Consider the following 17,353-nt stretch of genomic DNA (forward strand, 5'->3'; position numbering starts at 1 on the left):
TATGTGGTATTGTTAATAATATTTTATACATTCCATTAATGTTCTTGTATTCACCAACTTCATTGTACATTACTTTCATCATTGTGATATTATTTTCCCTCTTTATCTTTGTCAAAATAAATATAATATTATAGGTATTATCATAATTGTCTTATTTGTTTGTTTATCTGTTGTAATATGAGAATTGAAATAACAATAAATTTACATTCTGAGAAGGAGTGGATAAATTGGCCATGCTACCCCTCCAAAATAGCTATTTATACAGAATAGAATGTAGAAAAAAAAATCATGTAATGAAAATATATAGAGCGTAATGAAATATACGTATACACAGTTGGATGTAAAAGTGTCTTTATTTTTTTCATTTTTAAAATATATTGTCATTAGAATAAGTATATATGTAGGTTTCACATATGAAAGTCTCGCATGCAATTTAAAGTGTGTTGCTAACTTGTGGAAACTGGTATTTACATTAAAGATAAGTGCTGAGTTGATATTTTCAATATGGACGTTTCCTTTATACTCCACCCCTTGGATATTGTTGCCAAGGTCCCACAAAACACCAGCGTAAACAGTGTGTTTACAAAACGTTTGAGGATGAAGTCCGAAATCTTAGCCCTGTAACTGGTTGGTTGTAAAGTTTGATTGCACGCCAGAAAGGTTTTGTTTATGTATAAGCAGGAAGTTCCTGATATACAGTAAGCAAGTTGTTACTCTATATATTGAAAAAATAGAATGAAAAAATAAATAGTAACTATTTTTCCAAATAACAGGTGCAAGATGATAATTATGTTAGTTAATAACTGATATGAAAATTTCAAAGGAGCAATGCAATTCAATGTTTAAGGTATTAAACTGAATGTTTAATTATGTGTTACTTTATTGTGTACAATGTATTGAGGGTGGTGGTCAAGAGTGGGCGGGTCCACATATATAATTCTTAGACCAGTAGACACAAATAAATTTTCCGAGATCAGCGTAAAAACTCCTTGTGTCAATGGGCGTAGGTACACCCCAATGGGTGCCGCTAGGTCCGCGTAGTAATTTCAATCTATTGCATTTCCTTGTGTGGATATACAACATTGCCCCTTTTCTTGTTGCGGATTGAAATTACCTTGCTCTGTGCACCGATAACTCCTTGGGAATTCTTTTTCCCGCCTGTCATCCCTTCCTCCTCCAATAGACTAGGGCGCTACGGCACCCTGCTGCTTGGTTTGTTGGCCACTTTTTAAAGAATTTTTACTATGGAAATTAATTTAAAGCCCCATTCCCAGCAAAAATTTCACTAAAAACTGATTTTTTTTTTTTTAATAATAGAAAATATGCATTTGCATTACTCCAATTATTATAAATATTAGTTTTATGCAAAAGAATAAAAAAAATGAGAAATACAGACTATTTCTCATAGAATATTACCATTTTCTCGACGAAGTCATCGTTACCAGGCAAAGGTTGTAGATCGCATCCACTGGAATACTCTCGCTTTTATGTATACTTAATACAGTCAATAAAGTGCGCCCTCTCTAATGAGATTAGTTTTTGTACTTCGAATCTCGCACAATGCAGTCGTTCGATTAAGGCTGAGATATGTTTAAGTGTCAAAATCTCAGTCAGAATCAGTTTTTTAACAAATTTGAAATAATTCATTTGAAATATTATATTTCACAAGTGTCATTACTAGCAATGGAAAATATCATGTCGGCCGTTTTTATGTGTGATAACAGAACCTAAATCGAGGTAACCAGCGTTGGATAGGCGAATGTTTTTCGGCGCCTACGATATTTCTTCTCACGACCTATCGCAAAATCAAAAAATTCATCCGCATTTATTTTTTGTGTGGAACACAAAAATATCAAATTTCAGTCTTATTTCACATTTTTTTCATTCTTAGGAATGTCTATGTCAATTCCGTATTATATTTATAAATCTTTATAACATTATACAAAAATTAGATTTTTTCTTAACAACTGAAATTTTGTCGGGAATGGGGCTTTAAGGGACCGATCGTGTGCGACGCTCCCTTTGCCTTGTGTCGTAATAAATCACAACAGAATCACACTATATCAGGTTTTGTGTTATTTTATTGTGTACAATGTATTGAGGGTAGAGGTCAAGAGTGGGCGGGTCCACATATTTAATTCTTAGACCAGTAGACACAAATGTATAATTTATTAACCAGTTTCCAGCTTCAAATAATGAAAATTGCGTATTTTAGTCATCTTTTTCTTCTCCTGGAACAACTAGTAGATACTTTTGCCAGAAGAAATTGAAGTTATCTGGAAAAAATAAATTCCAATTTTATTACACATTACTTTATATCATTCTAATGAAAATATGTATAATGCAGTCAAGAAGCAAACCTCATTATGAAATCGAATATATACACACTTAATTAAAAGTTAATTCCGCGTTATTCTGCTATAGAACAAGAAATTACAAATCTCAGAACTTGAAGACAAACAATTCTAGCTTTCGTCCACATATTGCTGCGTACTCAAATGCCAAATTACCGTTGTGCAGCGAAAACTACACGGTAACAGACGTGGAAATTTGGTGTGTTGGGAAAAGTATGGCTACCTGTACAGTATAAAGTATTATGTCCAATTAATGCCCCAGATAAAAGAAAGTAAGCAGCCTTTAATAAGTGTATGTAAAATTCAAATTCAATTCAAATTTAATTTCAGGAAAAATATAACAAAAACGTGAATATGCTGCCTTCCAAGGATTGCCAAAAAAGTTCAAAAACTATCAAGTGGCTCTCCTAACAGCGTCATTAAAAATTAAATAACATGCAATTATTTGTGAAACATTTTTTAAATAAGAAAAAAAAAATAAACAAATAAAAATACATGTAATAATAAAAAAAAAAATAAATAAAAAAAATTAAAAAAAATATAGTGTCGCTACTGTCTACTCGAGGTGGGAAAGTTGTAGACTTAATGAAAATCATCTCTGTCCTCTTGGTGTGAGTTTCCCAGTCTCCAATCTTTATAGAATTCATAGAGAAATTTATGTATTAGAGTGTTATAGAATTGTACTTGCCCATAGCGTCCTCGAACCACAATGGTTTGTTAGTCCATCGCACACCAAAATAATAGAGAGGAATTCCAGAAAGAGTTATTAATAGTCCGATACCGCAGTCTTTAGGTGATGAGTACAAAGAAACTGATACCATTACTAATGTACAGGCAACAAATATTATTGGAATGAGAAGATTCACCTGAAAGCAAACACATTTACTCCATAAGAACATTTGGCGTGTGGAAATCGGTGTGTAATATTTGACTACTCAATTTGAAAGAATAACCGTAGTAATGTTATAACATAATACTGTACATTCATTGGAAACTAAGAAGAAAACCAGACATTTACTGTACTGCCTTTAGTAGCTTTCAGTTACATTGTGGGTCCATTTAGATTAGTTCAGACCTTTATTCAAATGCATTGTACCGGAACATTTTAACTGTTGAGTGGACATTTGGTTTTGATGGAAATAAATAACCGTGTTGTTTAGTTGAAGCATGGACTTATTAATAAGATTTCACTCTCATATTGAACATGTGGCAGGCTGCTGATTTTAAATAACTTAGCTAGGTGTGTTTTAAAACATGTTATTATTGTATCCGATGGTAGCATACAATAAAATTGTTTTAACCTTAAATCAGTTTTATTGTATGTATTTCATTTTTCCTGGATTTTAAAATTCAGATAATGTTTGCTTATGTACTATTTTATCAGATTTACTAACTTTGAAAGGTCGTTCCCATTCGGGATGCTTCCATCTAAAGTAAGGAATTGTGGTGACTGTTAGTGATATGAACAACCATCGGGTAAAAAAAGTAGTTTATTAGGCTGTAGACACTATCACCGACCAGCAAGATAACAGTTATTGGTAGCTGAGGAAAATAAAATAGTTAAAAATCAGTTTTAAATCCAATAGCGGTTTTAATGGTTCAATATATCCAACTGATTTTTTTTTTAAATTTTTATTAAGACTACGGGTATTAGCGTACTGCATATAGGGCCTACATACACGTTTTGGTTGGATTTCTATTTTATAGCCGTCGATGCTAGTCAACGAGGCGGGTAGGTTTTTACTATATTTTTATTAGTGATTTGCGGTGTAGCATGTTTCTACGAATGAGTGAAAATATGGGGGAATAAATCATATGAGTCAGAAATGTCTCTTATTTTTATTTGTTATATCCTATAAAGAATACCGGTAAAGATTAGAGACCTAATTGGAACTAAAGCTTTGTCTACACTGTCAAATTACATCAAAAAACCGTCACATAAAATGTGATGGAACATAGAGTTGAAGACTTTTAACTTTGTTGATACAATTTGATAATATGTTATATGACGTCATCGTTCCCATATATGGGCACATCACATTTTTGTCACATAAAATTTGATAGTGTAGAGAGAGCTTAACGGGTTTTTATTTGATAACTGTATGGAGTCAACCATTCACTGATTTTTATAAATTATATTAGTTAAAAAATGAATCATGTGATTTTATATTATATTTTAATCTTACCATGATTAATGTTGCTGGCATCGGCGTCTTGTATTCAATGTGAATCATTGAAAATAATATGGGTAACTGGCCCTCTCGCGCCGCTCCAAAACTCATCCTGTTTCAATAGATACAAAGATGGAATACTGTCGCATCTCATCATGAACATATTTTTACCTTTCCACGTAAACGTTAACGGTTGCTATACAGAGGCCCTAGGCCTATATGAATTTTATAGAAAATAATATTTTAATAATGGGACGCTATTGTTTAGATGATAATATTTACTTGGGTCTATGTGAGTTAATTTTTAGGATCATTAAATCAAGGACGTACGGTAATATGTGTATCACATATAAGTTGATTACACAGATATATTGCCTGCTTTGTATCTTTTGACAATTCTACGAAATGAAGTTTTAGCATATATGAATGGCTATGAACAAAACAAGTACCTTGCTGTAGAAAATACACCACCAATAACTGCCCCTATACAGGAAAACGAAACAACAACTAACAAAATCCATGACCAACTTCCAAACACCTTTGCGCCGAATGTCTATAATATGAAAATTAAAGATAATAAAATGAGGCTTAATCAACTATTTTAAATCTGTAATGGCAGTGGTAGTAATATAATATCTGGACATTTATTATTTTTTGTTTATGCTTTTATTTTTGTACAAACATTTTGAAGATATTTAGCTTTTGATTTTGTATAATTATTTAAAAAACCATAGCGCTATTTCCAATACAGTATTGCGTTGGATTTGCATGAAACAATTTGACTTCCTGGTCTAACGTATTGAGTTTACCTGGTGTATAATATTTTACATTTGCATGACATAAACATGAGCGTATTCTAATCCAGGCCTAAAAAAATTAGGATGCGTACCAGTGCAACAGCATCCGAGGCAAGTATTTCAGCTGGGGTAAGCACCGTGAAGTAGGCAACATTGGCCATGACGCAGACACTCGTAATGATTGCCATCGCAATGAATGTTGACACAGGAAGAGTTCTATAAAATTAAATTAAGTTAAGTTCTGTCCAGACTATCAAATTTCACGAAAACTGTTGTATGCCCATATATAGTCACAATGTGTCTATATATGGTGACGATGTGATGTCATCATTATCATATTTAGGCCATTATTTGATAGTCTTGACAGGGCTTTACGTAAACATAGATGACGGTCATGGTTGATAAATATTGTAAGTAACTGGAGACGAGTAAACTGTTGCTCTGGAGCATATCAAGAATCTGGTTAGCAAACACGCCTTTTCAGAATATCAGACATCTATAGGTAAGTTAGGAACTTAATTTTAAGCTTAGGGGTTGATTTACTACACTCTGTGTCTCCCGGACAAAAATATCTCGTTTTAGACAATACATCCCTAGCTCAATTTAGGCCTATAGTAAATCGTAATAAGTAAAGTGTTATTATGTGCAATCTGTGTATTATGTATTAATTTTAAGTATTTTTGTAACACTTATCTATTTATATATTCACCATTTATCATGACAGTGTAAAACAAATTGGACAATAAAGTATCTTGTATCAGTTGCTGGCCATTTAGCTAACAGAGTTGTAGGCCTATATAGGCAATATAGAACAAAAGTAAAGATTGAAATTGGAAATTGCCTCACCTTGCTGGTTTGATTAATTCTTCCGTTAAAGATGCAGTAGTTTGCCTGTAATGACACTTTTACAATTTACTTAACGTAAATATTCAAGACATTCTAATGAAACCACAGATGATTTTCTAATGAAACATACACATTTTTGTTTTCAAATGAACACGGAATTATGATTAATTGGTTTGGTAATTATGTGTTTTTTTATTGGAAAAATTCAAAGTATATGTTACTTAGTTAAATTAGTTTCCCTTTACGCAAACGAAGCAACGCACACGGGAGTAGTGCCTTACTTGCATAACGCGACTATACTGCTTAAAGATGCATTCACACCGAGTCTGAATTTTCAGTTCGGAAAGCTTACCGAACCGATCAGAAAATCGGATCAGTGTATAAGAATACGGACGCTGGCGCCCCGGAAACGCTGTCCGAATTTCGGTTCGGATCCGATGTGAATGCAGCTTAAGTGTGAACCAAACTTCACCCACCAGCCGGAGCAGGCAAACAGTCCTGCGTAGAATGCCAACGGAAGCTCAATCCACTTAAACTCTGTACCTTCGAAAGCATCTTCAAAATTTTCGGTGTTTCCTAATAAGAAAATATATTACGCAATTTATTAAAATTACATTTTTAGTATCTATCAATAATTCGGTCATCTATAGTATGTGTACCGGTATGGTAATAACATATTTTATTATATTGATTTAGATGTAGTCTATTTGGTTTATTTATATATATTTTTTCAAGATGATGGTTAAAATTGAAATGACTAGAATTTATTATGTGAATTTTCAACATCTCTAAATATGTGTATCAAGCTATTCCTTTTTCAAAACTAAAATTAATGTTTAGAATTAATTTATATCGTATCAATGAAAATCAATTTAGTATTAATGAACTCAATAAAGTTTACAATCAAGTTCATAATTTAGGAATTTTTATCGTTGCCGTTTGGTGGTTGATTCTAGGCAAAATATGTGTAGAATATAATGCTGTTGAACAAACCTTCAATAAGTAAAACTATTCCTGCTATACTGATTAGTATCAAACCACCAATCTTCACAAACGTAAAGAACATGTTCAGACGAGATGAGAGCGGTACACTTACACTAGTCACAACAAATAATACACCTAAGTTGAAGAACACGCTGAGTGGTTAATTAGGTACCAGTTGGATCACTGTTCGGGTGCACTTGTGATGTGAATATACCTCAACAAGAATAACGGAAGTATAGTTTACTGAGTATCAGTGTAGAGTCAGAAGCAGTAAAGTTATAAAATTAGGCGTACATCAAGAATTAGGCTTATTTCGGATGAATAAACTAAATTTTACTTAGATATCTACATGCAGTATCATACTGAATTATCTTATTAGAATTTAAAAAAGTACTGTATTTTGAAAAATCATATGTAGTAGTCTAGAATGTAGGCCTACTTACACAAAATAACTACAGCTAGCAGTCTAACAGACAGGTCAGGTAGAGTACAGTTTGGGTAGAAAGGAGTTAGGAGATAAGTAGCTGCGGTAATTGCTAGAACCGCATACGTTCCAGTCCTGACAGCCATTATACAAGTATACACTCTGAGAAAAGCCATCATCGGTCCGTATGACTCCAAAAGGTAGATAAAATCACCACCAGCTTTTGAAAACATGGTACCTAGTTCACAGTAACTCAGTGCTCCTAAGGTAGATAGGACACCGCTTAAAAACCAGACGACCATCGATAAGCCCACTGTGCCTGTATATTGTAGGATTCCCTTTGGAGATATGAAAATACCAGAACCTATTACTGTGCCAATTATGAGGCATGTAAAAGAAGGTATTCCAAGTTGTCGAACAAGTTTCACAGTCTCTCTTTCATCTTTTTCCAATATCGGTTGTGAAATTGACGGCTTACTAACTTGAGAAACCATCTTGTGCTGTTTTGTTCTGGTACAGTATTATATTAATACAATAACAGTGTAAGTTAATAGCGTAAATACTTATCTCGTAATATTAGCGATAACCGAACTAAATGGGTCTCTTTGGATTTACAAAGTTCGAAATGAGTGTACTGTATGCCTGTTTTGTATTGACCTACCGATTACAAACGCCGTTTTATGCTGCTTGTTGTCTTTGATTTGCTATTCCTACCCGTCTACTCACCAGTAATCTAACTTTTATTTTTGCAAGATAACATTATTTATAGAATTTTGAATTTTATGTTTGTCTTGAACTAGTCAAATTATGTTCTGTCCATGCTATCATGGGACGCATTCTATATTGTCCAGTTAAATATGTTCCATGTTCGAATAAAACGACCACTTCTCCCACGGGAATAGAGGTTGTCGGCATCCAGCAACACTACAAACGAGATTTGTCAGATCTGAAAACCTCAATGGAGCCAGTGACCATCCATATTAAGTTTTGTTTGTCATTTGAAGTTTGATATTTATATGGCACCTTTTCTTTAGGCTACAAAGCGCTTTGTTTCCCCTGGTCATTGGGCCCACAATGCTGAAGTGTTGCTGCCATATTGGCGCAGTAGCAGCTGCAACCCCACCATAATGTATACTTTTAAAGACAAGCGAAATACACAACTAGGGATTGATACCTTAAGGTTGGGAAAGCAAACAGTTTCGCTGGACCAAACCACTTCCGTCATACGCTATTTCTTCAGATGTATGGTTCATTCCTCTTTTTTGTTTGAAAGGCGTAGAATGGTGATTTAATGGGTGTATACATTAAGAGAGCAATCCGCGACAAACATAAAGCGTCTTGAATTGTGTATAAAAATATAGCTATATTTCATTTAGAAGTTTAGTTAGAATCAATGATAACTTAAAATATACGCAAAGCATTTAAATTCTTTCATTCATTAAATTCGAGTGTTTATAGCACTAAGTTGCCCTATTATATAGGTAGAGTGTAGCTTTATTTAACAGCCTAGTGAATAATCAACTTATCCGTATTGGATGAAAAGTGTTTCGGAGATAACTGAATCAGTGTGAAAGTGTATTAAAGAATTGTATATAGAAGGCTACCAGACGGTCTGAATCAAACAAAGACAACAAAGCATTTTATAAACCCAGTTCTCATTATCAGTGACAATTACAATATTACAATATTAATGAATTCCATAGCAATGTTGGATATATTCTTTATTCACTTATGATAACATTCATGCAAGAGAGAGTGTTTTATATCTAGCAACTAGATTATAAATACTATATAAAATACACAATATCCACCAAAGAGCTTATTTATTTATTTATTTATTCAGTGAACATTAAAACATTAAATATTTCAAGATATGCACCAACATCGAACTTTTATACTGTACTTCATATTTAATGGTATAATTAGGTGTTTGTGCTGCTCACGTAATACATTATATTTTATAGTAAAAGACAAGTGAGTCACTTAACCAATGCGTATGCAACACCTCTTAGTTTATTCTTTGAAGAGATCAGCATGTTTATTAGTAATAAAATATAATACAGTCCCGACTTTAAACAGGGTCCTCTTGCAGTTATCGGGGTAGGTAACTGTATTAGTTTTGATACAGAGTGAAAAAGACGACAATCATCAAGCAGGCGTAATGTCATTTCTGTTCTTATTCTTTCAATATGACAAATAATTGCACTGTTCATAAATAAAAGTTTAATGAAGATATTACAACTGTTCTATTGATAAATCAGATGAATATTCCAATTTATTGTACTCCGCCTTTTCCATACACTTAAACTGACTCACTTTATTATTTACTTTATTTTCTTCCTCCTTATGGTTTATGATAATATAGAAATAAACAGTAGAGTGGCCAGTATTTTGGTTTATACAGTAATTACAAGTTGCATTGTTTATCAGTCATCTTTTTTCTCATTCAGTCATCTTTCTTATCACCTTCAACGACCAACATGAATTTTTGACAGAATAAATTGAAATTATCTGGAGAATAAAAGCAAACAAAAATACGATTATAAAAAATACAGTATATTACAGTATATAAACACATTCTATTATCTTATACATTAAAATATTTGATAATGTCCACACATTTACATTGTTTACTCATCATTAATTCACAAAAAATTATATATCGTAACTCCTGGAAATGCAGATTGATAACCTGTAATATTTGATATCTCTATCAGTAGAGAAGTTTAACTATTACAAACTTTAATTTCAACAATAGATATTTAAAGATAGGTTTATTTTTATGATTGATTGTGCTAAGTTGGAATTATTTTATACATGGAGCATAACTAAACTATAACATTTCATTGCCTTGTTTTGTATAAGTAAACGAAAAAGTACAGGAGCGATCAAACCAAAATACTAAATAAATGACTAAATGAAATGTGTGAACGAACCGTCAAACAAAAAATAAATAAACAAATGAGAGCACAATGTTATTTAATTTATTTAAGGTGGTTCTTGAATATTCTAGTCGAAATAAATGAAAAAAAAATTACGTAAACCTACTCACCCATTCCTTCATCGAACCACGACGGCTTGTTTGTCCATCGCACACCTACCAGGTATAAAGGAATACCAGCAAGCATAATGGCCAGTCCAATCCCACAATCCTTTGGTGCTGATACAAGAGAGACAACGACCACCAACAAAGCGAAACAGGTAAAAATGATTGGTACCGCCAAATTAACCTGTGTGATAATATTGAACGGGTCAAAACAATTACTTGACAATTCTATCAAATATAATTCGTAACATAATTTCTGTATGTATTTCACTACAGCTCTGGGAACGTAGGGCTCAGTCTATAGGAAACAGAAAACTCTGTAGAACAACGTTGAAAATTTGTCGGAAGCAATTAATCCTAAACGTTTTAAGTGATTGACTGATCAGTCGAGTTTTGAGCTCAGAAATCACAGCACTTCCGCCACTTTTATAGTCCATTATTATTTACCTTAGATGACATTTTTATAAGAGTTTGTTCACGGTTGGAAGCGGCTCGAAAAGCTTGTTTGGGGTTGACGCTAGTGGTAGACTGAATTCCAGTCCCTAAACATTGTCTTAATCAATGAAATCTAATAAAAATGATCGTTTTTGGCACTAATGGAGTTCCATATTACATCTTTGCGCCAATGGCGTTCCATACTATACTTTTCTAGGTATCATTTTCTATCTAATTTCAACAACATAAAAAGTTCCTCGGTATCAACAAATATTGGTGGCGCTCTCCGAAATTTTTCAACTTCTACCACTAGGAAGAATCAATAAATTTTAAAATTGTGGTGAGTCTAGTAAGTGGTGGACTTTCTTTATTACTCTGCTGACTTTCTACCCTCCTGTTCCTACTTTTTTTAAATTTGGAGTTCTGCTTAGCTCATCTAAACTAAAAAAAAAAAAAATCTACACACTGAGATAGGGATTCTTATATACCCCTTAAAGAATGAACAAACCTTGAATGGGCGTTCCCAATCTGGATACTTCCATCTGTAATACGGTACTGTGCCCACGGTGAGGGCGATAAACAACCATCGTGTGAAACTAAGGTAATTGATAAGACTGTACACACTATCACCAACAAGTAAAATTAGAGCGATTGGAATCTAAAAAGAAAATAATTAGATATTTTGTGTGCATAATAAAAAATCACAGGTACTACTACCAAACATTTAGTTGCCATGAGCTGTCGGATGTCCTGCATCCGTTTGTTTCAAGTTAGAATAAATGTTTAAAATATTTAGAAAATTATAATCGATTACCATAATTACTGCAGACGGCATTGGTGTTTTATAATGAATGTGTATCATCGAAAGGAGCTTAGGTAGTTGACCCTCACGTGACGCGGCGAAGTTCATTCTAATAAAGGAATCCAAAAAATGTAATTTTATGAAGAGAGACGAAATGGAGAAAGAAGAGACAAAAGGGATAGGAAAGAGAGAAAGAAAGATAAAACGTAGAGAAATAAAAGTCATATATTATACCTTGACGTTGATAAAACTCCGCCATTAATTGCACCTATACATGAAAAAGCTACTACAAGGGATAGGATCCAGGCCCAGTCGCCGAATACCTTCTGACCAAAACTCTATGAAAGTAATAAATACCAATTATTATTATGAAAAAGAAAAAAGTAATACAGTAATCAGTCTTCATGTTGACAGTGATATGATTTATAAATTATTTCTGCGTACCAACATATCATTGATAATATTATTGTTACACACAGTTGTAGACACACATAGTAAGTTATGTAGAAACTGCTGTAGAAAGTGTATAAGATAACTTACCAATGCAACTGCATCAGATGCTAGAATCTCGGCGGGTGTGAGGACTGTAAAATATGCAATATTCGCCATTATGTACACACTTGTGATTACCGTCATGGCAATGACTGTTGAAGCGGGAAGAGTCCTGTAAAATATAGAATTAATTTCGATGTGTAAAATAATAATGGTAGGACAATAGAGTAGTCCAATATCCTATTGTATAAAACCGGAACTATGACAAGATTTAGGCCTACCTTGATGGATTAATCACTTCTTCAGTCATAGAGGCTGTAATTTGCCTGAAAATGAAACAAAAAAATTAGTATCCAAACGCTTATTACCACTGCTTATTAAATCAATGCTCTACTGCTTTTCTCACCTTCAGCTTGCAAAACATTGTTTAATTGGTAGATATTTCTTTTTCAAAAGCACGTTTCATTTGCTGATTTAGGTTTTAATTGGCGTAGCATACTTCAACATAACATACCTTACTACTTGCCCTTTATTTACTGTCCAACGACTTCCCAATAATAATAATACATTAATCAGTTACTCTGTATATCAAATTTGCCTATTGTACTTGTCCCATAAACCATGGACAGGAGAGGATTTGGGGGGGGGGGGATGGGAGGGGGGGGGGGGTGTTACTCACTGCGTGCGATGGACGTCGGCCGACTCGATTCTATGCAGAACGCCACGTGACGACGCGAGCGTAACAGATCGTTTTTAATGACGATCCTAGATTCGTCGTGCGACGGTCGTACGACCGACCGTCGCACGACGCAGTGAGTGCCTCTAAAGCCGGGCACTCACTGCGTTGTACGACATTCACACGACAAATGAGCGCTAGACGACGCGACGCTGTCTGCTGATTGTCGGTGGCAGCAAAGAAAGGATCGTTATTAGGCCTACACACGATTGGTTGCGCGCGCGTCGGCTGAGAACGGTGCAGTGAGTGTTCAGCTTTAGATATGGGGCTTAGCGGATCTTCTATAATCAGCACATTTATTATCTCTTCATTTTAATAAACTCAAAATACAGTATGGTTCTTTTTTTTACATATTATTACCACTTACAGTATATAACAAGTTTGTTAATATTGAGATTGATGGTTTCTACCCACAACTCAAATCATTTCGACTATAGTAAGATTACATGCAATTAATTAAAGTGAATTTGTTTTTATTTTACATACCATCCGGAAAATGCAAACAGACCGGAGTAAAAGGCCAGTGGTAGCTCTATCCATTTGAATTTTCCTTCGCCTTGGAATGCATCTTCAAAATTTTCCGTATTTCCTTTGTATAATAAAATAACCGTCAAAAGCGAACAAGATTTTGTACAATATCAATGAACAACTTTCTCAATCCCAAATACTTGGTCAATACATAATGTGTCAAGCCACTACTGATTCATAACGATGACTGATTTTCAGAAATGGTTCATAATTATTCGATTTAAATTGCTCACTCGATAGTAGGACTACATCTGTCATTTCTTAATTATATAATATTGTTATATTTTAAATATTATAAACATTATCATTTAATATCATTATCATTAATATTAATATTATCATCATCATTATTATTGTACCCATAAAAATGTAGTGGAAGGGTATTTACTTTACCATCTTGGGGTTCACTCCCGATAAACTAATTCAAATTATAACTGTTAATCAGTATTTCAGCTTACCTTGAATTAATAACACTATGCCAGCAATGACAATCAAAATCAAGCCAGATACCTTGACAATGGTGAAAAATACATTTAGACGAGATGTTATTGGAACGCTGACGCAATTCACGAGGAAAACCACACCTGTAATCAAAACAAACGATATGACGCAAACTTAGATAGTGATATGGTATAGAACCCATCTGTCGTTGTTGACTTATTACAAATTTTTAAAAAAACGTATATTTTATTTGTTTTTAAATTAGGAATTCTACAACCAATACACACACGAAAAAAAACCCAAAAAAACATTAATTGTGTAAATATTAAAACACTAGTAAATCAGCGAAAATATGTCGCATATTAAAACATTATAAAAGAGGCCAATGATTATTTGCTTGTTTAAAATGATCATTTTAACGTTTTAGTTGCTTGCCTTGAAATTTCATTTACTACAAGGGTTCAACAATACTGAATTATCTTCATTATAAGATTTTACTTCTCAATCAATTAATATAATTGTAAAAACATGGAACTATTCATTTTTTTCTCTTGATTTATATTAATTTTCTTTGCCTTTCAATAAAATGATCACCTTGTAGCTTATCATTTTAATGGAATTTGAACTAGACTTTTGTTTTATTATATATTATATGTAAAAACCATATTATTATATATAAGTGGTTAGCGTTGTTATTTACATTATTGTTGTCATATTTAAACACACAATGACCACATATTTTTATTTATTTTATTTATTTATTATCTCAGCCAACAGCAAACATAAAATTCACCACATACAGGAGGGAACACAAACATCAAACGGATACATAAAATTTTGACATAATTATTGGCTAATTTGGCTTTTTGATAATCTACCTACTTATGGCGTCTTCGGTAAGGAGTTGATAAGCTGAAGTATAATCACGCTAACGTTATTATCAACACAACCTTTGATATTAATAATGAGTATACAAATATGGAAGGTATACAAGTCCATGTGGTGAATTGAAAATTATCACGAATAATACTACTAATGGTGTTTAAATTATTATATTAGCCGATGTATTGTTAACGCTGGAGATATTAATATGTACATTCACTATAGCAGAATGTATCAAATATACTTACATATTATAGTCGCAGCAAGTAAACGTACGGCCAATCCTGGAACAGGGCAGCCGGGATAAAACGGAGTTAGTATATACGTAGCAGATGTTATAGCAAGTACAGCCCACGTTCCTGTTCTGACGGCTGCAAGGCATGTCCATACCCTAAGAAATGCTGTCATAGGTCCAAACGATTCTAAAAGATATATAAAATCTCCTCCGGATTTAGAAAATGTTGTGCCTAGCTCCCCGTAACTGAGCGCCCCTAATGTTGAAAGAACACCACAGAGTATCCATATCACCATCGACAACCCAACGGTATGTGTATATTCTAATATTCCTTTTGGAGAAATGAAAATACCAGAACCGATGACCGTGCCAATAATTAAAGAAGAGAAAGAAAATATTCCAAGTTGACGGACAAGACCAACTCCCTCATCGTCTCCTGTGCTTTTTGAAATCGACGTCTTAGATTCGATGCTCTGTTTCCGTGGTGTGTCCATATTGAAAAAATCCTGACGTTTGCTGCTTGATGTGTTTCATTACATATGTCTATGGCTCAGCAAAGTCCAAAACGCCCAGCTTTATCAAGTTTGTTAAACACTAACGCATTAAGTAATATTAGTGAGAGCACACACCCATTGAAATTATCTGAACTGTTGACAAATCCTATTTGTATTTTGATAACTAATTGTGCTAACTTTCCTGTACTCTGCCATTTCGACCAATATGTGAAAACAATTACTTCGTTATCAGTCAATATGGGGTTCTTTAACCCTAAAGGTGGAGTAGTGACATTTGGCACTCTTGATATAATATGGTAATTGCAGTACTGTAAAGAGCAACCACTTGGTGTATTTAATAACCCTATGTTGACCAAAGCCCTTTCCATATTTTTCTTTTAAGTTTCTTAACTTTGGATTTCAAAAGCGTGCTTTTCCTATGGGGTTAGTTTGTCATAATTCATAATAAATGGCTTCTCATTGTCTGTGCTTATTTATATGGGCCCACATAGACTTTCTTTCTTCCCCTAGATTAGATATCAAAGGCATTTATCAATATATATGGGCCCATGGCCCGACGTGTAGACAAATCAACATTTAAAAAGTGCGCTAATCAGTTAACGTAAAACTTCTTTTCAAATAAGCAAATCTAATAAATTTTGCAATATTTTCTAATAATACCGTTGTCAATTTGTCTTTAAAGATAAGAATTAAATATATAGATAAATCAAATAGTTTTCTCTAATTAATTCCTTGTTAAATATTATTAACATATTATACGTTATGTTTACTAGACATGATTTCTGCGATATCTGTTCATTAGACCAAAAACAAAATTGTTTGTTTGCCCTCCTCCACCCGCCTCTAAATCACTGAAAAAAAGTGGCGGAAAATTTAAAAAAAAAACTTTAAAAAAGTTTTCTTTTTAGCTTTTTTCTTTTCAAATTTAAAACAATGTGAGTGAATTTGTCTTTATTTTTTGCCAGATGCCCTACAAATTAGTCTAAAGTTGTTGTCTGATGTAAGATATATTGCCATTCTAGGTCTTTTTTATTCTATCTGATGAGTGTTAAAAAAATTAATAAAACCTCTCTATTTATCATTTTTTTAAAAAGAAGAGCAAACAAACAATTTATATTTTTTTGGCCTTATGTTGAGACGTATGATGATATTGGTGCTTTTCTCAACCAGTAATCTAATCTTGCTTTTTTAACCACTTGAATATAGGACGGGAGTCCTAAAAGAAATTAATGTTCATTATTCTGCAAAGTATATGAAATGGTTTGGCACTGGTAATATTCCTTTCTCTTAAGGCATATTGGATGGTTACTATTCATGCTTTAATTCTCCTTCGTATTCACTGTCTTTGTTTTATCTTGAAGAGAGAAGAGATGTCTAGGGTATAGGCCTACAATGTTAGGCTGCTCTATTTCAACTACCTGTCCACTGTTCGTTCTATTTTAATCTGCTATAAAAAATTACGTAAATGAAAAAGACTCACCGGTGATGTAAGGATATTAGATCGGTTGTCGAGGAGTTCTCGAAAACGCATTAAAATATAGAAATACAAATTTGAAAACAGTCAATTATCCTACACATTAGGCTTTCATTTTTTTCCTTAAACTATGGGTAGCGACCTTTTTTGAGGGTCGTGAGACTTTTTCCTACCCCAGAAAAGAACACTCA

The 17,353-nt window shown here is 33.3% G+C and overlaps 1 protein-coding gene and 1 pseudogene across 1 annotated transcript; both read right to left on the reverse strand.

Moving 5' to 3' along the window:
* Positions 1-1,873: 1,873 nt before the first annotated feature.
* LOC117115634 lies at positions 1,874-8,122 on the reverse strand (annotated as a pseudogene).
* A 1,149-nt stretch (positions 8,123-9,271) lies between these two features.
* LOC117115627 (cystine/glutamate transporter-like) lies at positions 9,272-17,323 on the reverse strand. Its single transcript, XM_033259495.1, has 10 exons — positions 15,187-17,323; positions 14,074-14,199; positions 13,574-13,676; positions 12,633-12,677; positions 12,400-12,523; positions 12,094-12,197; positions 11,872-11,968; positions 11,566-11,715; positions 10,629-10,806; positions 9,272-10,087 (listed from the first exon to the last, which is right to left on the reverse strand). The coding sequence occupies exons 1-10, from the start codon at positions 15,665-15,667 to the stop codon at positions 10,023-10,025; spliced, it is 1,473 nt and encodes a 490-aa protein (XP_033115386.1). The 5' UTR covers positions 15,668-17,323; the 3' UTR covers positions 9,272-10,022.
* Between the last annotated feature and the right edge of the window lie 30 nt (positions 17,324-17,353).

The sequence above is a fragment of the Anneissia japonica genome, unplaced genomic scaffold (assembly GCF_011630105.1).
Source record: "Anneissia japonica isolate Jap-2015-1 unplaced genomic scaffold, ASM1163010v1 scaffold16662_len1167910_cov178, whole genome shotgun sequence".
In the NCBI taxonomy this organism is placed as follows: domain Eukaryota; kingdom Metazoa; phylum Echinodermata; class Crinoidea; order Comatulida; family Comatulidae; genus Anneissia; species Anneissia japonica.